At 33.8% G+C, this 23,089-nt stretch overlaps 1 protein-coding gene across 1 annotated transcript in view; it reads left to right on the top strand.

Annotated features, from left to right (window-relative positions):
• The first annotated feature begins 1,596 nt into the window (after positions 1–1,596).
• Positions 1,597–23,089, top strand: part of Gcn2 (eukaryotic translation initiation factor 2 alpha kinase Gcn2) — a 41,326-nt gene continuing 19,833 nt past the window's right edge. Inside the window, exons 1-17 of the mRNA XM_089641074.1 lie at positions 1,597–1,694; positions 1,789–1,958; positions 2,273–2,408; positions 3,933–4,040; positions 5,707–5,882; positions 5,991–6,109; positions 6,311–6,649; positions 6,751–6,988; positions 7,408–7,539; positions 8,224–8,353; positions 9,088–9,225; positions 9,555–9,833; positions 11,106–11,266; positions 12,280–12,510; positions 16,538–16,770; positions 21,820–21,872; positions 22,056–22,288. Of these exons, the coding sequence (XP_089497200.1) occupies positions 1,641–1,694; positions 1,789–1,958; positions 2,273–2,408; positions 3,933–4,040; positions 5,707–5,882; positions 5,991–6,109; positions 6,311–6,649; positions 6,751–6,988; positions 7,408–7,539; positions 8,224–8,353; positions 9,088–9,225; positions 9,555–9,833; positions 11,106–11,266; positions 12,280–12,510; positions 16,538–16,770; positions 21,820–21,872; positions 22,056–22,288 (2,930 nt within the window). The 5' untranslated portion in view covers positions 1,597–1,640. The remainder of the gene's footprint in view (positions 1,695–1,788; positions 1,959–2,272; positions 2,409–3,932; positions 4,041–5,706; positions 5,883–5,990; positions 6,110–6,310; positions 6,650–6,750; positions 6,989–7,407; positions 7,540–8,223; positions 8,354–9,087; positions 9,226–9,554; positions 9,834–11,105; positions 11,267–12,279; positions 12,511–16,537; positions 16,771–21,819; positions 21,873–22,055; positions 22,289–23,089) is intronic.

Genomic DNA, 23,089 nt, shown 5'->3' with positions numbered 1-23,089 from the left:
TCTTTTAAAAATATTTATGGGCGTCACTCCTTGCTTCTTCCACATTTAAACATCAGATCACTTCCTATTTTTACCTATTAGTTGCCTGCAACGGTCAAAAACTAATTTTAGGCACACACATTAAAACATATATTCATTTTAATACATTTGTGGGCACACACGCCTTGCTTCATCCACATTTAAGCATAAAATCATAAATATAAAAGTAGGCACACACCCCTTGCTTCATCCATATTCAAAATAGATAATTCAATATATTTTTAGGCACACACCTCTTGCCTCATCCACATTTAACTCCGAATAATACTTTTTTTCTCATCAGTTTAAATTAATTCATTTGTACCATTAAGTTGCCTGCAACGACCAAAAAGCTAGTGTTTTTGTAATAATATATGTTTTGTTTAAAAAAATTAAAAAAAAAAAAACAAATTGAAAATTTTTCTTTAGCTAGAGTTATAAAAAAAGTTCCACCGAGTTCCACGACATTTTCTTACTAGTTCTAAAACATAGCTAACGAGTAATATAAAAAGGTAAAATGTCTCCCTTTTTTTAAATCGAGTGCTTTCTTTTCTTTGCTTTGTTTTCAGGTAGTCTTGGCGACCCCGCTTTAAAGAAAATGAAGTTTTATTAAAAAGAACCACATACATTATCAAAAATAAACAGTTTTACAAGTTATCGTCATTTTACAGTTTAATTATTATTATATGTCGTATTTACCTATCTCATCAATGCAAAATACAGTTACAATAAAATATTTAAAAAAAAATACTTTGGAATAGGTACTACAAAAACTTGATCCAAACTAATCCTAATGAAGTTTGAAATTGAATAAAAAATCACGCCAAGATCAATAATTTCACTGACAGAGGTGAAGGGACCATTATTGACTTTATATTGGTAGTCAAAAGGTCGAGTTATTCTGAAAAATCTTATTATGTGGCATTTATTGAAGTTTGCACCAATCTTGCAATTTGCTTAAATTTATTTTAGTGTGAATACATTCAAATAAATTTAATATTTGAAAATTATGCGATCCCCTCGTCTACATACGGCAGGAGAACGGGTCAGAACAATTTACAAAGCGCCGTTATTGCGCGGCTGTCATCTGTCAAAGTGACAGCTCCCGTGCAAAGAAATGATATTCCGTGGCAGTCCCCCAATTGATCTGACCCCCTCTCCCCAATAAGATAATAGCATAGTGTGTAAGCCCTACATAAAATACATACATGCTACGTATATTTATGCATGCTACGCTCAATTCATGTGTAATGTGTCTAAGGCCTAAAAAAAGGTTAAGAAAAAATGCGCTCGGACCAACGTGTTTTTTTCATTTTAACATTTATTTTCCTATGAGCCATCTTGGTGTTGCAATTCAAAACCTTTTGAAAAATCGCAGCGCCCACATTTTTTGTTTATTACAAAATTATTTTTTTTGTAAAAACTTGCCCCAGTATTTACGGTGAGTTTCATTTTTGCAACACTGCAAAATGAATATGGCCAAATCTGGTTTTATCTATGAGCCAAGAATAAAGTTTAAAAAAAACCTACACGTTTTTTGAAGTGTCAAAACATGCAGCAAATTTCTGCAAGGTAGTCAACAGTAGTCAACATTATTTAATGTTTTGCGCAAAATAAGTGAAATGTCTGATGACACCCCACAAGAAAGGCAAGACAATGAAATTGAAGCATTGAAGGTAACGTATTTTACTCACTAATTGTGCTCTTCGATTTCGATGATAATTAAGTTGATTTGAAATTAATGAGTTTTCTTTTTATTTTCATTCTCAGGCAATATTTGCAGACGACTTACAAGATTTGCGGCCTCCCAAACCATGGCAAACATGGCTGCCTGTAGATATCCTGTTAACTTTATTTCCACAACAGGGATCTACAGGCAACCAAGAAATACACTGCAGGATAGATTTGCACATAAAGTGTCCCACCAAGTATCCTGAGATGTAATTTACCAATCCTTATTTTCTAATTTGGCTCTATGAGTGGTTTTCTTCTTTCCTACCCACATGATCGGTGACAATTTTATTATGGCATGAGAAATATTGCAATATGACTTCATAATGAATAGTATAGTCACTTCATATTTATGACAAACATACTTGCATTCATTCTGTTGGTACGGATGGGTTAAAATTGAGACAATTGATTCTGAACATAAAACCATCCATGACTTACCTACAAAATACATATTGGTGATTATTAGCCATTGGAAATGTTTATTTGAATGAAATGATTTTTTGCTTGTTTTAACTTTCAGAGAACCATCTTTGGATGTCAAACGTTCAAAGGGATTATCAGACACTCAGCTTCGGAAGTTATTAGATGAATTGAAATGTTTATGCTCAAGTCTCAAGGGAGAAGTTATGATCTTTGAAATTGCTCAACATGTTCAGGTAAACAACCCATATGAAAAGTAAATAAGTACTCCCCATAGTGTTGAAGTTTCGACAAGAAATTAATTTTACAAATATGATATTGGCTTTACAATAGCGGACATGGAATCAAGCTGATTTGGTTATTTCAGTAAATATACAGAAAATACTGACACGCTTAACACACTTTGTCCGGGAAGGGTAATTCTACCTTTTACGCCGGTCCTGCTTGAATGGCGGAAAAGGCATTGCAGTCTGATAATTTTACATAAATTTTTTATACCAATCTCTTCTTTGTAATGGTCCCAACTATATGTATATGTATTTAAAAATGTGAACCAAGTCTTTCCATATCTTTAAATCCTTGTCTTTTGTATGGAAGAATATTTTATCAAAAGTAAACCATATTTAAACCTGTAGAACGGGTAATACTTCCTTAATACACTGGAAATGCGGAAGTTTTTTGTTTTTGTCGTAATGATTTGACCAAAAAAAAAAATTTGTAACATAATAAAAAATACATTTATTTTTTACAAACATCATTAAATGGACCAACACTCACTTCAAATTAAGATTATGGAGTCGTATTATAAAAGTGGGTTTACTTCCAGACAACAATTTTATAGTTGGGGTGTGGTGAGTACTATGTAAAAAAATTCATTAAAATATATGTATTATTTCCAAAAATATAGCTGTTTAAATCTAAATCCATTTTCTCGAATGGGACCCTTGTTTTCGCCCACATAAAATTTGTTAATACGCACTTAATAAACACACTTTGTAGTAGTTAGATAATAATGAGAAGTAAATCAGTTTCCGGAGCAAGAAAATAATGCTTTTTAATAGTTATTTCGTTAAAATCAAAATTATTCTTTTTTTTAACGAAATAGCTATTAAATGCATTATTTTCCATTTCCGAAAACTGAAATATTCATTCATAAAATGGTGTTACACTACAATCTTTCGCCGCTCAACTCACCAGAGAATTCCTGTATAGAGATGAGCAGCTTTACAATTTTCCGATTTTATGTCCGGGTTAAATCTTCCCCATAGGAAAAACTAAACCCTTCCACACACTTTTCCACAAATGATCATCTAGTCAATCAACATTATACAAGCAAATAAATACAAAACAATACAAGAACAAACACGTCAACTCACCAGAGATCAAATGGGAAAATAATTCACCGACTCCAGTTATTTTCATATCAGAGGGTTCGGCTCGGTAGAACTCATAACAGGACCTATACATCCTACTGATCCCTCAACGTAAATATTTAAACAATCTTTCGTTATCCTACATGTATTTAAAATGACTGATTTTTGCATTTTTATGTATAAATTTTTTGATAGATCTAATACGCCTAAATTTTTAATGAAAGAGCTATGTATAATGACAATAATGTATAAATAAGGAAAGTAAATATTATTATCTAACTGATATAAAGTGTTTTTAAAATAAAATGTGCATATTAAACATGTCCTATTTTATGTATATATTTTGTTAATTGATTCTGATTTTTAAATTTAATAATTTTTTTTTAGACCTTTCTGCATGGGTACAATAAACCTGGCTTTAAATCATTTTATGAAGAAATGTTAAGCATTCAAAAGCAAAATGAACAGATTAAACAAGTGAAGGAAGACAAAGAGGTACGTTAATAGCGCTTGATTGCTTGTATTGTTTTATTACTCCTGTCAGAGGAATGCAACATTATTGGGAAACTCCACATTACGCACAATACTTAAAACACCCGATAATCTCAAAATTTATACTGATAATGAACATATTTGAAATTATGGAATAAAAGGTAACATTTCTTTCGACACTGTTAAATTAGTTGTTGCAAAAAAACGGATTAATATGAGAAACAATTTTTTAATAATTTACTAGCTATCGTTTACCCGGCGTTGCTGGGAGTTATCCTTAGGAGATAGACATATATCGTCATGGACTATTCTGTAGGTCTTTTAAAGATATACAATTCCGTAGTACATTATTTTGATGTATCTCATAAGGTTTAGCCAGCGTTGGCAATGTAAGCGCCCGAAATATTTTTTTACAACTTGATTTGAAAACACGGGCTTTTCTCTACTTTCTAAATATGCATGTATTTTATATATAAACCATCTGGAAAAATTCTCTAAATGATAGTGAAAACCCTACCAAAATCAGTTGCGTAGTTTAGAAGAACTAAGCGCACAAACAGACAGACGCCGAAAGCGACTTTATTTTATACTATTTAGAGATAAATATTATAATCCACTGAAATAACCCAACTCATTTACAAATTGTCAACAAATTCGAGAGCTTGGAATAACAGGGGCCTATCTACAATAACATTGTTTTGAGATAAACGCAAATAAAGATTGGAATGCTCATATGCCCAACTGAATACCCAACTGATATGACCAACAGTATCTCTTAAACGGTTGTATGCACGAGATAGAGCTTTGTGTCACTAATAAATATGATTATGGCATTACCGAAACCAAGCTTAACTCAATACACCAGTTTTTGTAGTTAGGCCCCTGTGATCCTAAGCCCCCGAATTATAGCTAAATATTTCATTTAAATATCAGCGCCCATGTAATGTTTCGCAACACAACTGTGTTTCACTGATGAGGATTACGTATATTTTCCTGTATGAGTGCCTATGTAATGTTTCTCACTAATGTTTCTTAACACAGCTGTGTTTCTGAGATACATAATGAGGATTAGGTGTATTTTCCTGTATCAGTGCCTATGTAATGTTTCTATCTAATGATTCTTAACACAGCTGTGTTTCTGGGATACATCAGGTATATTTTCCAGATTTAGGACAAAATAATTAATTATTGTTGTGCAATTAATAACATTTGTTGTTACATATATAGAAAATATACATAATTAATTATGTTTATCAATGCATGTAGATCAGTAATTATAATTATGAGATTGCCATAAGTAATTTGTGGCAAATGTGTGGAGAATTAACTAGATTAATGTTGAATTAGGTTTATCTATTGATTTTAAGATACCGATTTGTCAAGTATATACATACATATGATTAAAGTGCTATTATGTGTTCCATTCTTTTGATATGGAGATTTTTATTACAGGCATTATTCTACTTTCTAAAAAAATACATTGTATGTAATTCTGGGGAATTCTTTTTATATTTTTAGTAATGTGTTTTTTGTTTGTTTTGATATAGGTACCACCTACACATAATGCATTTTTCATGGTTAAATATTGGTTACAATTGCTTGTCAAAAGTAAAACTAGTATAAATATTTAAAAAAATAATTAAAATGATGAAATATTATAAAATTTTAGAGGCAAGAAATCAAGGATGAGATTTTGAGAAAGCAGGAGATTCTAAAATCAGGGATGAAGTTAAGAAAAGAACCCCGGCTCAGCATATGCCAAGAGTTGGCTAATGAAAACACTTCCATCTTGCCTCTGAGCATCATCAACCCTGCCCTAGAAAGGACCAGAACTTATTCTGCAAGGTTTGTAAATTTGGGCCCCTTTGCCAACGCAACAACAAACTTTGCCAATTTCAACAAATTATTTCAAGTTGAAGTTTATTTTGAGTGTGCAATGAACTCTTTTTGCAGAAGAAGATGCCAATCCACTTCCGAGAGTTCCGACGGTAGTTTCTGTGAACATCGTGGTACCAAATTTCTTAAATTTGCCTTCAAAGGAGATCGTCAAGTTAATCGCGGGCGGTGCTTAGGTATTATATAATTATTTTTAAATAATTCAAAGAACATTAATATTCTATAAAATAAGTAATTATTTTGGTGCATCGTGTCAAAATTAAACAGCTGTACCTTTTCAATCAGTTTTCTTTTTAAAAGTTGACAAAAGTATTTTTGTGTGTACCAGTAAAATATGTACATATATAACTAATATTTAAATTGTAATCATATTCCAGGTCACTCAGAAAGAGGCTGCGTAGTGTATGCAGGTTTGGACACCACCACTGGAGAGTTGTTAGCTATCAGTGAGTGGAGCGTGAAACTGTTACCGGGGCAGGGCCAGGCTCTGTCCCCTCGCATTCAGAGCACGGCCAAGAAGAAAGTGGATTCCCCGACCCACACGGCTGTGGCACACTACGACCTATCCATGTGCTTGAAACAGATTGCCAGCATCGAGCAAGAAATGAGCTTCCTCATGAAGCTGAACCACGCCAACCTCGTCCACTATGTCAATATGAAGTATGTGCAGGAGAATGATACCTTAGTTGTGTATTTACTACAGGAATTTGTGTTGGGTAAGTTCCAATTTAACCACAGTAACCCTGGGGTTATTTTTTTGTTCAGAAAGATAAATTCAATCCACGAAAAACACTCATTAATTCATTCAAATTTTAAGGTGGAAACTTATCGTGCCTCTATTTGAATGACCGAATAAACATGGAGGTAGACATGCTCCGCCACTTTGCGTCGGGTTTGCTGGAGGCCGTGGACTTCCTTCACCGGAACAATGTGGTCCACAAGGACGTGCGGGAGACTAGTGTGTTTGTCGACAGAGCGGGCATCGTACGGCTGGCCGATTATAGCTTGGATAAAAGATTGATGGAATTGTGCCAGGGCGGAAATCAGGGAGGAAGGTGAGTATTTACAAAAAATTTATGAGCGAGTGAGAGATGAATGTCGGGGGAGGGGAATGAAAAGAGAAAGGTTGGGAAGTACCTGGCTATATATATGAGGTCACTACACATAGGTAAGGCCATTTATAAGCATTTTTTTCCATTCGGAATGGTGGTCCCTCATCAGGACAAAACCGAGAGGATCTTTCACTCGAAAATGAGTGGCTATTAAAATTATTTTTATTTATATTTTGTATGTGAAATAATTTATATGTGTACAAAATTTAATTTAATTTGCCCACGCCAGTTTTCAAACCCAGTGGCCTCTAGATCCAAAGGCAAGGAGCATACTCTTCGTGCTGATGTCACTAATTATTTACAGTTTTCCATTCTTCACTAATAGACTATTGCTTAATACAAATGTGTATTTTCTTCTGCAGATATTCTAAGAAACAGGATGTGTTTAGAGTTGGGGTCCTTTTGCTGTCCTTATTGAAGGGCTCTCTCGTCACAGAGGATGCACCCATACCTCCGACAGGACTTCCGACAGATTTTAAAGACTTCCTGAACAGGTAATCTTTTATAATTTTAATTCAATAATACCGAGACATAATCGCGAAAAGATCGTAACTGACAATTTGGCTCAAATAGTGTTTTTTTTATCATGAGCGTCCTAAATAGCTAGACGCCCGCCGCAATATTTTAGAATGCCAAATTATCACTCGCCAATTTGATTCTGTGTCCGTATGCACTTTATTGTATATTACAGTGGTCTAAAATTTTGTTATAGTAACTGAAATTTTCTTTTGTATATCTACCTTCGAAATGCCGAGCTCCCGCGACCTTACACCACCATAGTGTGGGTAAAAATCCCACAGACAGAAAGTATTTTTTCAGATTAACAATTGGATACAATTTCAATGCAAGTCAATCAAAATGCAAAGTAATTTGATAAAAAAAAATTGTTCTAAAAAAATTCAACTAATTAGGATTATATTTTTTTATAACTACCTATTGTATTCATGTTTGTGCCGTAGATTGAATAAATAAAGCTTATGCATATAATTTTACAGTGTTGCATTGTAAACAGAATATTCACTTACCAATAGATGTAAAAAAAAACTGGTACAAAAAAGAAAAAATAGTCTCCTGTAATATTTAATTTTTGTCAGTTACCATCTTCAGGTGATTATGGCTCGACATTACGCCACATGCTTCAACGTGTCGGAGTAATGTATGTCTTTTTAATTTTCTAGATGTGTGGATGTCAATGAGAGAACAAGATGGTCTGCAGAACAGCTTCTGAATCATCAGTTCATCAAAACCCCTATTGAAAGAATTTCTCCACAAAGAAGTGTTGACTTTAATGGGGGTGCTGGATCCGATGTAACGTAACTTGTTCATAATGATTGATATTTTGTCATTTCTTAAAGAAATAAGAGGCTCTTTTTTCAGTATGTTTCAAACAGGCTAACAATGTCTGAATAGTGAGGTGACAATTTGTATGTTTTTATATAAATGAACCATTGGTTAAATTTAAATTCTGCGAAGCCCAATTTTGTGTATTTTTTTTTGAGTAAGGTACATTCTAAAACAGAATTTAATCTATTTGAGTAAGGTACATTCTAAAAATTAATTTAATTTATTTGAGTAAGTACATCCTAAAAATGAATTTCATCTATTTGAGTAAGGTACATTCTAAAAACGAATTTCATCTATTAGGACGGGTTGTTTCGGAGAATTTGAACAATTCATCAAATTTCAACATTCATTTTCGGGTTCTGTGAAAGTCCTATTCAAGTTCTGTTATTATATCATTATAGGCTGGTTGCTTGACAAAACTGAAATAAAAACAAAACTTGATAAAAATCTTTCACAGAACTTGAAAATGAACCGTGAAATTTGATGAATTGTTCAAATTCTCCGAAACAACCCGTCCTTAGAGTACCTAAAGTAAATTCTAAAAATGAATTTCATCTATTTGAGTAAGGTACATTCAAAAAACGAATTTCATCTATTAGAGTACCTACCTAAAGTAAATTCTAAAAATGAATTTCATCTATTCGAAAAGATAGTTGTACATAATGTATAATGTATTAATTAATCTTTTAATTGTTCAGGATGCTCATGGAGATTCACCCGAAACTATGGATATACAGCTGTTTATACCCACTGGGGCCAATGGACAGTCACGCATTAAAAACGAATTTGAAATTTTAAAGTGGCTTGGAAAAGGAGCTTTCGGTGATGTCTTGAAGGTATGTTCTCAATAAAGTATTGTTTCTCATTATATTAGCTTTAATTATCACAAAATATTTTTTTATGAGGTAATTATTGATCTTTCTTTGCTGTTTTTTTTTTTAAATGAATTTTCATGCTAATAAGTAGTTTAAGTGGCAAATTACTGAGATATATTTTGGTGAATCAAATTTATTCAGCGCTTATTGCCCTTCCCCCTACTGCCCTTCACTGCTCCTCTGTTGCCCATGAGGCCAAACCATCCCCCTGAATATATCCGTCACCCACGAGGCGTTGATATTGTTCACTTGGGGGGAATCACCCATCTATAATTATGTTTAAAACTCAGGTTAAGAACAAGCTGGACGGCGGCATTTACGCCATAAAGCGCATCGAGCTCGACCCCAAGAACAAGCAGTTGAATAAGAAGATCACGCGCGAAGTAAAGCTGCTCTCGCGGCTGAACCACGAGAATGTGGTGCGCTACTACAACAGCTGGATAGAGAGCGCCACTCTGGAGCAGCAGAGGAGCCACGACTTCTCCAATGCCTCCTCTGAAACATTCACCCAGAGTCCCGGGAAGCAGCTCGCTAATCAGAAGCCCATTGAATCCATTGATAAGAATCAGGTAATACATAATATTCAAATTTTCATTCATATGTATTAGAGCTTGGCAAACTAAAGAATACACTTTTTAAAAAAATTTCATTAGTTTCACTTTCAAAGTTTGTACATGATGTAGGTATAAATTATAATATGTATAAGTATAAATTCAAATTTTTCACAGTCCTCACTAGGGTTTCCTGTTCTGAGGCGGCCTGTAGTTTTAAACTTTTGTATTTAGTTTCAAGTTGTCTTTATATCGTCTTCATAATGCAAGTTGAATATCACTTTGTTCTCTCAGCTATGTTTTTACTTTTGTTTTAATTATATTCATTTCCGTTATTTTTTTTTGTTTGATTTTGTAGAGCATTGTACAATTTCATAGCATAGAATTTAATATTTCTCGGTCCAAAAGAAACTGGGAGTAACCAGTATATTTTGGTTTATTGCTTTGGTTGAGTATTTATGTTGGGCAGTGGAGTATTTAGATATATATTTGTTTATTTTAAATAAAATATTTTTTTAATAAAGTTTTTGTACATTGTAGACTTGGAAGTTTTTAAATATTTCTTCTGTCGGAGTTCTAACCGTAACTTTTAGAATTATCTTTAGTACTACTTTTTGGGCTATGTTGAGCCGCTCTGTGTGAGTGCTCAAGGCAGATCCCCAACCAGTTATCCCATACTCTATTAGTGATTGACTCAAAGCGTACTACACTTTTTTAATGTTTTCTATGTTGTGGATATTACGGATGTTTCTAAAGAAGTATATGTACCTGGTGAGTTTTTTGTAATTACGTCAATGTGTGAGTTCCATGGGAGATTTTCATCGATTTCAATTCCAAGACATTTGATGCCTTTGGAGTGTGCTATAGTGGGTCAGAGGTATGATAAACCTTGATTATGTTGATAGATTCCTTGGCATGTATGTAATTTGAGAATAAAGTCATCCGACGGCTGACCAAACTAATATTATCCAATTTAATACATTTACATAATTTATTTTAAACCAAAAAATGCTTGGTTTAGAAAAATCGGGCTACATGAGCAAATCACTTATAAACTACTTAAAAAAATGATTTATTATCAAATTGACAAGGCCAAATTAGATAATAAATAAATCACTGAAACGGCAAACAGTTAGAAGTGTGTTGTAGGTCAAATCTGTTGCAGCTCAAAATTGCCAGATCATCCCTTCCAACTTATATCTGGAGAGTATACAACTTGAATGGCGATTGAACTCAATTAACTACTTTTGTTTCCTGAATAAGTATTTTGAAAATTGTTTGCCTTTTAAGGATGTGGAGAAGTTGGCCATCCCAGCGCTGTGTGTGGAGTGGTCTGTCTCCTATTCGTCCCGCTCAAAGCCACCCACGCAGGACCTGGAGGAAGAATCTTCCTCAGGAGTCGACTCCTCCGAAAGTGAGGACGATGATGATGATGTTATGATTGACTACCTGTAAGTACTTTCATAATATAAATTTGTTGTTTAAAATATGTATTGCAGAAATATGTATGACTCTGGAATGCCGAATTCTATCTTGGAAATAAATTCGAGTTGCAAATGTCAATCAGCAGTGTGCTTTTGGGATAAAAAAATAGTGATATTTTTTCTCTTGAATAAATAGTCAGATTTATAGAAAGCAGAAAATCAGTGTTATTTTTAAAGCCAGCAAAACTCTCTAATTGTGAGCTCTAGCCTCATGAAATTTGCACAGCCATTTCTGTACAGAATTTATAGGAAAACGCTTTTTTAGTTCCAACGTTTTGAAATCACAACTGTTAAAATTAACTTGGTGACAAGGCACTGTGTTGATTGTTCCACACCCTTTAACACGTATGAGACGGGGGAATTTTTTGTAAATTTCTCAAAACCAAATATAATTTGAAATGGAATATAATGACTGAAAGAGATTAATGAAAAAAACTCTGAAAGAAACATTGAAAACTACAAAGAAAACAAATAAAACAGGAATGAATAACTTTAATCCGCCTCAGCACAGGTCACCCTAGTCAGTAGTGAGGAACACTAAGAAATACAATTTACTATACATAAATTCACCATCATATTTTGTATGTACAATGTTTAAATCGTCGCTATACTAAAAAAAATAATTAGAATATTGAAAATTATAATCAAAATAAGAGGCACACAACTTTAACTGTTTTAGTTTGGAATTTTTATAGACAGTAATGAAATACATTAAAAAAACATTTAAAACTTAGCTACAGCACATTGTAGTGCAACTCAAGGTAGTCAATATTTCACTGAACTAAAAATGTAAAATGTAGCCAGCCGCACTTTAGGAGTTAACTAGAATTATTTTTGAAATTTGGGCAAATGCTGAAAACCATGTTATTAATAGTTCATAAAATTAATGAATATCCATGAAGATTTGCCCCAAATTGGGTTCCAGTTCTCTTTTATTATTCTCGAGATAACTTATGAGTTAATTATTTTTATTATTACAGCCGTGAAATTAAGAAATCTTCAAGCAGTGATTCTGTAGAGTTTAAATGCGATGATTCTTTGGAAAATAAGTTTGATGCCTGCAGCATAGCGTCAAGCATATCCCAGGAGAGGAAAAAGAAGAGTGAAGCAAAGTCATCTCCTGATAGCAACAGTACGACCAATGGACATGACTCAGTGCAAATACAATACCTCTACATTCAGATGGAGTTTTGTGAGAAGAGTACTTTGAGGTAATATTTTAATTACCCCTATTAAGTAAGAAATTTGTAAATGCCACAAAATACTGATTATATTAACATCAGAGGGTCGAAATATTGGTGTGTTCTGTCAGAAGGTCAGAGTATTTCCGCATTGCAATAAAATCCAAATAAATGGAATATTTCTGAATGTATTCTTTCAAATTTTATTATTAGAAATAAATATAAAATTTTTAAATGCAAACATAAAAAAAATTTAATAGCTCACTTTATGTTTTTCCTAACTATAATTACTGATAAAAAAAAATAAAAACATATTTTATTAGACAAACGTATTACAAATTTTACTATTGCCTCACTTTTTTTGCGTTTCATATAATTATTATTATTTTTTTTTAAATTGCGATTGGAACCTTTGGTTTCATGTAGGTGTATATTTTAATTCTTCTGTGGTTAACTTAGTGGCTTCTGACATCACGATAACCTAAATGACAAGATTCATTCTATTGACATTCTTGTGTGTCAATTTTGTTCTGATAAATATGTATTTTTACTAAAAAAAATACCTGACCTAAAACTCATCAAAATGACAATTCAACACACAATCTCATATAAAGTCAGGAAAAGTGATGAAACAAAAACTATATTAATTTGTTGCATAGGTTAGGTTTATATATGTTGGTTTTTTTTCATCGCTTTTAATGACTATATAACTTTACAGGCGTGTTGAATTGTCATTGTGTTGAGTTATCACGGAACTCTTTTTAGTGTCGCAAAAAATAAACTTGATTTGGGCCACTTTAAAAATGACGCTGACAAGAAGATGACGCCGGCTTGTCATATATAAATTAATATTTAAACGAACAGAGTAGCTAGCGTCGTGAAACAAAAAGCAAATGCTAGTCTGTAATTGGCGCAAGCGATTCTGACCTTTTAATTTATACAAATTCTTTATACATAAGGGTTAAAATCTCATTTAAAAAAAAAAAAACCGCCGGATTTCGAAAAAGCCCGCCGGCGGTCGAAACACAGTTGACAGGTTAACCACTCGGAACATTAGAACGTCAAAAGACGTAAATATGATAATAGCGGTCAAGACATTAGTACGTCTTTTCACGTAAGCGCGCGAGATTTTACAAAAATCGATTTATTTCCATCACTAGTATACGGATTGCCATGATTTAAAAAACAGAGTATCGATAATGAATAACGCTACGCGTCTGCATTCAAAAATATCTATGGAATCTTGAGGTGCATTATCTGAGTCGATTGAATCTGTCAGCTTGTTCGTTCGTAATTTATTGCGTTTTTAAATAATTTATTAAAAATATTTTAGTTTGGACGGTTAATATTTTGAGGTGACCAATAGTTTTTAATTATATTTCTTCAATATATAAAGTGTTATTTCTTTATGATACTCAGAAAAAAGTACATTTTTCACAGCTTTGAAATAATGGTCAGCGATTTTTACATATTTTTGACGTTTTCAGAAAATGTATATTTAGAAACGCAAATATTTACGTATAACAAAACAATACGATAGTGAATTTCATAATCTTTCCAAAACATTTTTTAGAATGAGGCTACGTTTCCCAAGACGTGAGTTATGATGCTTTTAGCAAAAGTCGTGAACAACACAAAAATTTCCGCGTTTTGACAGTTCGCAAAGGAACACATAGCATACAAATGCCTTTGTCTGAGAGGTTAAACTTTATAATTGTTGTTAAATATTTTTATTTTTATTTTTTTATTCTTTATTTTGGCTTTCACCCATTAAGAGTGATCTTGGCCATACATTACAACATTTTTCTTATTAATAAATACAACAAATTACAGGATAAAATTGACATGATTGACAAAACAACATTGATAAAATAACATAACATAACGTAACATAAATAAACCAAACATAACATAAACATAACATAACATAAATATAACATAACATAAACATAACATACTTAACATAAACGGTACAGAGCTGGTAACAGAAGATTATCACAAAATTATAAAAATAGGAACTTGTGTACAATATAAGTGGGCGCTTTTCGTTATTAAACCAAAGATTTTTCTAAAATTAGTAGCGTTTTTTAAAAATAGAATTATGAAATTGGCAATCTTATAAACAAACACAGCATATGGGAGTAAACAAATGTGATTATAAAACATAAAGATAAACATAACACAAACATACTATGAACATAACATAACATAACATGCACATAACATGAACATAACATATCATAAACATAAACCTACCATAAACATAACATGGGTGTAACATAAACATAACTTAACAAAAACAATACAGAGCTGGTAATAATGGGTAATTACAAAATTATAAAAATAAGAACCTGTGCACAATAGTAGTGGGCATTTTTTGTTATTTAAAAGAACAGATTTTTCAAAATTAGAAGCATTATTTTTTTTAAAACAGTTCTATGATATGAATATAAACAAATACAATAAAAGAATCAAGAAAAATATACAAATGCATAAAGAATAGTGTTTTAACTCAGTCAAAATATGCAGAGTTGGGATTAGTAAAAATAGATGAAAATAGGAACCTGAACAAGTGAATACAAATGAAAGTGAAAGAAATTTGGTTTATATTTATTATTATGGTCAGATATTAAGGCCATTTTTATAAATAAATTTTGCCAACAAATGGTAAATTTCAGGAGTGTTTAAACTAAGAAGGCAGGGAATACTGGTAGGCAATTTAATATCAAGTTTTACCAATTCATGCATGAAGTTTGGAAATTGGTCATTGATAGGACACTCAAAAAAATTATGGTCCAGAGTATCCTCTGACCCACAATCACAGTACGGCGAACTGACTATGTGGAACCTGGCAAGATGGCTAAGACAACAAGTGTGACCCAGCCGCATTCGGGTTAAGGAAGAAATATATTTTTTAGGCATGGTAGTGTATTTGTGAAACCAGGGCTTAACAGGAATAGAAGGTTGAATTAATGAGTACTGGTGACCTTTTATCAGAGAAGATTTTTTCCATTCAGAAGACCATTGGAGTTGGTACTTAATTTTTAGAATAGGGAAATGGTCTCTAACCGGAATAGGGATATCACTTAACGGACCATGGGCAGTGGCTTCCTTAGCAATATGATCAGCCATGTCATTCCCAGTAATACCGAGGTGTCCCGGTATCCAGGCTAGGACCACTGATGCATGAACCAGTGACATGGAATGCAGTAGGTTCCTGATCGAGCAGATTAGAGAGTCGCTACTGGAATTGAGTGGGGATGCGCTTATTTTTTGTAGTGAGCTAAGCGAGTCTGAAAGGATGAGTGCGTTTTTAATATTTAATGATTTGACGAGTTGAAGAGCTTCTATGATAGCTATGCATTCAGCAGAGAAAATGGAGCATTCTTTGGGAAGTTTGTGTGGGAAACACAATTTTCTGTGAGGAACATAGACACTGGACACTGGCACACGTTGTTAAATATAACAAAACTAATATTATTTGTCAGAAATGGGACATGTTCATAAACAAACTGACAACCATCCAAAATTATAAAAGTATATTGTACATATTATTATTATTATTCTTGTAGTTAAAGTTTCTAAGGAGGTATATAATTTTATTACTTCTTTTGTTATGGTTTAGATCGTTCTTGTTTTGACATCTGACATCATAATGTCAAAAACCCAAATCAAGACATTTAGGAATATGGAAAATTGATTCAAGTGCGGCTATGGTATTAACTTTTACACTTTGGTACACTGCAGCGAGGTACATAACAACGAGATGCTGAAATTTTTATATTGTATTCTTAAATTATATGTCGGTAAAATTTAAAAAAAAGTCTAAAACTTGACACAATTTAGTACTTTATCTGTCAAAAACAAAAATTGCCCTTATATGACATCACGCCCGATCTGCCATAGATCGGCAGACTTCGATAAATTCAAACTTAAAAAGATATTTTAACTATGAAGACGAACTTAATTTATTTTAATTGTATTTAAGTTAGAAGGTGGAATGGACTGTAATTGCGTACGGAAAGTCTTTACAGTTAGTTTTTGGTTTATGTTTCAGAAACGCCATAGATAACGCGCTCCACCTAGATGGGGACAGAGTGTGGCGACTTTTCAGAGAAATAGTTGAGGGTCTGTCCCACATCCACCAGCAGGGTATGATTCATCGAGATCTAAAGCCGGTCAACATTTTCCTCGACTCCAACGATCATGTGAAGATTGGTGACTTTGGACTGGCTACCAACATACTACCGAGAGCTGCACAAACTGCCTTGGAAGTGAAAAGCAATCCAGGTGATTTTATTTTATCTTATTGCTTTTATGTTATTTAAGTTAAGTTTTGTATGAATATGTAATATAAAAATAAGCATGTTTTATGATTCTCACTGCTAATAGTAATAGTCCGGGAGGGTTGCAAATGAAAAAGTCACAGTAAACCGTCTGATTTTAATATCAATAGTTGATCTCATACTACTAAATCAGTGAACCGAACGTCAGCTTCTCAAGTAACTGCTCTAGGCATGGGCGCCTGCAGGGGGGGGCAAGGGGGGGCACTGGACCCCCCTGGATTGATTGAAAATAGTCAAATAATGTTTCTTTTATTTTAAATCAGTTTGTGTTAGCATAAAGAAAGTGTGGAGAGACAGAACGTTGGCCAGCCTGGAGCAATATCATCGCCAGGTTGGCGATGCACCGGTGTGACGTGAGCGTCAAGAGTTACTAAAAATATTTTGCCCCCCCCTAGAAAATTTTCTGCGGGTGCCCATGGCTGTAGGTACCATTTTCGCCACCTCTCACTCCCACGCAAACCGCGGGTGCGTCAGCTGACGCTTGGTTCCCTTATTAGTCACACTAGATCTATCAAAAAAACTAACGATCGATCGGTGTAAAAAGACTACCTAAAATGCAACGCTACCTCCTAGACTATAATACGTTACGTCTGCTCCCCCCTGAGCCAACATTTCTTACATACCTACACTGTATATCATCAGGGTGGATGTGAGGGTAGACTCCGTCCAACGGAGGATGTCCTACACCGCTGGCTTAAGGAAGAAGTGGCCGAACATGGCTAAACATCGTCGAATGTGCACCAATTCACTGCTACGCTGATGACAGCACCGTTCACGGGGGTTATCTTTTTGACAGGCCCCCTTCCACCTATGATGTCCGAACAGCTCGGGAAGTTTTGAAGCGAAAAATTGACCACCACCTAGAGATGGTTCGTGCCTGGAGTAAGGCCAACTTGGTCAGTTTCAACGTCTCAAAAACCCAAGCGTGTCTGATTTCGGCAAAGAGGGAGATCAATGACTGTCTGGTGCAATTTGATGGGAGCACTCTCCCCAATAAAGACTCCATTGAAATGCTTGGAGATACTATATCAGACCAGCTCAAGTATCGGGGATCCATAGAAGCCCGAGTAAATCAGGCCTCCAAAAAGTTGGGCGTCTTGTACAGGGCTAGGAGATTCTTCAACAGTGACCAGCTGCTGACCCTGTACAAGTCTCAAGTCCGCCCAACTATTGAATTTGGGAGCCACCTTTGGGCTGGTGCCCCAAAATACTTGATAAACCTGCTTGAGTCTGTGCAAAGGAGAGCGATCCGTCTGATTGACAATCCGTTGTTAACAGACCGATTGTCTTCTCTAATGCATAGACGCAATGTAGGCATGCTGTGTCTGTTCTACAGGTATTTCAATGGAGCCTGCTCCAAGGAGCTAGCAGCATTGATCCCTGATGCACCGGTGCACGTGCGCGAAACTCGACGAACACGAACTGAACACTCGTTCACGGTTGACGTTGGCTTCTTGAGAACGGGCCGTTTTTACGACTCGTTTTTGTGTAAGTCGGCTCGTATGTGGAACGAGCTACCGGCATCTGTTTTTCCTCCCTCCTATAATCCGAGTCTCTTCAAGGCCCGCATTAACAAATCCCTTCCTACAGCCCCTACCTTACTCCGCCTCACAACGCCGCCCAACCGGGTGGTGACATAGTTCCCCTGTCTGTGCACTGCACAGGCAGGGACACTCTTGTGAGGTGTCACATAAAAAAAAAAAATAAAAAAAAAAAACAAAAAACCAGTCATGCTATGGATAAATATTGTCTTATATTATTGTAGAAAGCAATCGCTTTGTGGTTTGACATATTTAATAAAAATAAAACAGTTATTTTGTAACCATGATTTTTTATTGATTTATTGTCCGACCGACTGTATATATATGTATTGCTATTGACTGCAATTTTTTTAATTAATATTAGTTCTTTAGCGAAATTATTACTAGGCATTGGTATCTTGATTAAGCGATGGACGAATGCGGAGTGTTTATGGTAAAATGGATGATTTGATGTGTTATGTATGACAATGTCAGTATAGTTCCAATAGATTATTTTAACCGTTGGTTTTTTTCCTCATTTCCTTTGTATTAATATAAATTTATTCAACTAACTGTATTGTTATATCGTTATCTTATTGTTTCCCTCTATATCTTTTTTTTTAATATATTTTTTACACACACTTTGTATTTCAGTTTAGTACTAATTTGCACCCTGATGATGTTTGAGCTAAACAAAACCGGTGGTCGGACAATAAATTAATAAAAAATGATGGTTTTAAACAAAATAACTATTTTATTTTTATTAAATATTGTCCTATTGATACTACAAAATATGTTTAATATTTATAATGGTATCATTTTCACGGTTGCTGATAGAATTTAAGAGAACTGCACATGATTCTGATGGGGAAGCTTGTTATTATACATTAGCATACATTGTCATATCCTATTCATAAGTTATTTACAAAGTCACTCTCATCAGGTGTATTCCCGGACCTTTGGAAGTTTAGTCTTTTAACGCCCATTTTCAAAAAAGGTAATAAGAGCGAAGTAACAAATTATAGGCCAATATGTATAATGTCTACTTTACCCAAACTTTTTGAAAGCCTAGTACTAGATAAGTTGATATCCCGAATCAATCGAACCATCTCTCCCCTTCAACATGGATTCATTAAAGGTAGATCTACTCTTACCAATTTGATATTGTACACGAATGATATTGTTAATGCCCTTAATGCATCACATCAAACTGATTCCATATATACTGACTTCAGTAAGGCATTTGATAAAGTAAACCACAAAATATTATTACGTAAACTAAAATTGTTGGGAATAAGAGGGAGCATGTTGGAATGGTTTAAGAGTTATCTATTAGGAAGGTACTTAGCAGTCAAGATAGATTCGTTTACTTCTTATACATTTGCTGCCTCGAGCGGAGTACCACAGGGATCTCACTTGGGCCCAATATTATTTTGTTTGTTTATCAATGATATTGTTAATATTTTTACTAATGTTAAAGTCCTGTTATTTGCCGACGATCTGAAGATATACAGAATAATCAAAGACGATGACGATCGCGCAATTTTGCAGTTGAACCTTAATAAACTATGTGCGTGGTGTTCTGTCAATGATTTGCAACTAAATTTAGGTAAATGCCAGATTATCAGTTTTTACAAAGGCAAAAATCCACTTAATTTTTCCTATTTTATGAATGGTGCTAATCTTCTTCGTGTATCACAGATTCGTGATCTTGGTGTTATATTCCACGAGAGTCTACAGTTTAACGAACACATCGATGAAATAACAAGCGATGCGATGAGAATACTAGGTTTTATTTTGAGAATGGGAGCAAATTTTAAAAGTATGTCAACATTAAAACATCTGTATTGCTCGTTAGTACGAAGCAAATTAGAATACAATTCCACCGTATGGTCACCGTACTACAAGGTCCATTCTCAATCATTAGAAAAAGTACAAAATAAATTCCTTCGGTACATTAATTTTAAAATGAAAATTCCAATCGAATTTATAAATTACAATAACTTGCTTGCTGAAACTAAACTTCTTAAATTATCTGATAGAAGAGTGTTAATTGATTTGCTATTTTTATTCAAAATTATTAAATCTTTAATTGACAGCCCTAATTTGTTGGAACTTATTTGCATTAATGTTCCTGCTAGGCAAACTCGCAGTAAAGATACTTTTAAATTTAACAAGAACCTCAACACTAATTATTCTATTTTTTCACCAATTCCTAGAATTCACAACCTTGCGAATAAATACTGTGAACTTATAGATATGTTTGGTTTTGACAATTTTGTGAGCTTTAAAAGGCAACTTATTTCGATTCTATCGGCTAATAATTAACTTTTATAGCTTTAATAATTTTATTACATCTTCTCCCATTCGAAACCTTTCAAGTAAATTATATCCATATTTGTTTGTTTTTTATTTGCTCTACTATACACTTATAATTCTATGCATATACCTACTAACTACTTTTTATACATAACACTATGTTCCATCTCAGATCTTATTATTTCTTATTCATGTCGATATTGCTAAATTCTATTAGTTTTTGCTTTTTACAGGTGCAACTCTTATTTTGTTATTTTTTTTTTTTTTAAATCTCTGTTATAATGTTCTTTACCTCACGAGTAAGTTACACTCTAATTTATATTGGTTTATCGATTTGTTAAACTCACAATTAATACTGGGTTTAAACACACCCACTTACTTACTTTTTATGTTGAACTTTCTTTTACTTACTATTTCATGCTTGGGTATATTTTATATTGAATCCATCTTATTAGTGTTTTGCTAATTTGCACAAAATTTTATTATATGTGTTGCTTTCTTACAATTAACTCCATTTATCTTCTTATGTTCAATTATTGTAATCAATGTAAATGTATATTTTCATGTAAAAGCCCATTAGGGCGTAAATAAAATAATAAATAAATAAATTATGCACCTTCTATGACGATGTTACCTAATTTTATGTGAAGTTGGGTTTTTATATTATCGTTTGACTAAATACTGGCAAATTTTTTAATACACATGGATTACCAGATAACTTTTAGGAATTTTCGCAATAAAAAGTGTTTTTAGATTAACCTATGAAATGACGGATACCCACGAGCTTCAAGTTGTTTTATGTGAATTTTTAGTTGCTTTAGCCTAAAAGCCTTTATGTGTGCCGTGCGGCTACTGATTTCGTAATTAGTGACTTGTGCTTTACAAAACAATGATTTTATGAATTTCTAACATCATTACAGCTAATGTGTATATCTTTGTATTCATCAAATTTGTATTTTAATAGAATTAGTGGTTTTCCGAGAATAGCTAGAAAAATGCCTTTTTCAATTGTCTGTTGCTATGGTGGCAACTCCGACACTATAGGTTAACAATCACTATAAATAAATAAATTATCAAATATGACATAAGAAATCATAACTACCATGAACTCATTTATAACAGTAAATAAAAATTAATAACATTAGTTTTTACAGATATGGATTCATATTCACAAGGAGACATTGGAGACGGCTCTATGACGGGACATGTGAGTATAAAAAACTTTTATTCTCATTTATATTATAGCATATTTATTTCATTAGGCAAGAGTGGTGTCCGCCATATTATTCCTAGACTCCTTGATTGATACTTATTATAAAGAGGTAGGCACAGAAAATTGCATATTATTATAACCTGCACACTACAGCAATATGAATTTGTCGTTTAACAGGTTGGCACGGCTTTGTACGTAGCTCCCGAACTAACTACCACCGGAAACAAGGCGATATACAACCAGAAGGTGGACATCTATTCTCTGGGAATAATCCTTTTTGAGATGTCTTATTTCCCGTTGAAGACTGGCATGGAGAGAGTCAAAACCCTGGGGAACTTAAGGACAGACGAGATCATCATGCCGGAAGTTTTTGACACTCCTGAGAACTCCAAACAAGTGTTTTTGATACGGTACTTACTAGTAACGATTGAAATTATAACTTTGTTTAAGATTTGTAAAAGCTGATAGGTATCTTTTCTGGGAAAAATTTAAAGTTAAAAGATTCTATGGATTTTGAAACTGCTATCTTTTGTTGTAGCGGTTAGAAATGCATATCGTCGGTAAAAGCTTAACTAACTAACTAACTTACCATCACACCGTTTCTCTGCAGGGGTAGGCAGAGAGGACAGATTGCCAAACAACTTGGTCTTGTCTCACACTCCTTGCCTCATTCACACTCATACATACTCTTCTATTATTCTGACTCTTGACATGGCCCGACTCAAGTATCTGATTCACTTGATCGTGCCATGTCTTCCTCGGGCGTCCCTGACTTCTCGGCAAAAACTTAATTTGGCAAAAATTTTAGTTAGCCACTTGTCTCTCTTAACCGACGATATTTTCAGTAGTCAATAAATAGAATAAACAAATAGACAAATTAAAAAAAATTACCCCTCTCTTACCTACGGCAGGAGAAGGGGTCAGTACAATTTACGGAGCTCCGTAATTACGCGCCTATCATCTGTCAAAGTGACAGATCCCATTCATAAAAATGATAATGATATAACGCGGCAGTCCCTTAATTGATCTGACCCCTTTTCCTGAGTAAGATTATAGCGTAGTGTGTCACCCCAACATATAAAACGTATGTGCCATGCCCAAATTATGCACGCATAATATAGCGTAATGTGTCTAAGGCTTAAGACAATGAATCCAACTATATTTCATCGTTTAAATTATAAAAAATTAATTAGCAAAACCCGTCTACCTAA

This window comes from Hesperophylax consimilis, chromosome 16 (assembly GCF_061612785.1).
Source record: "Hesperophylax consimilis isolate HC1 chromosome 16, BYU_Hcon_1.0, whole genome shotgun sequence".
NCBI lineage: Eukaryota > Metazoa > Arthropoda > Insecta > Trichoptera > Limnephilidae > Hesperophylax > Hesperophylax consimilis.
Note: the sequence above shows the minus strand (reverse complement) of the source record. Positions and strands in the feature narration are given on the sequence as shown.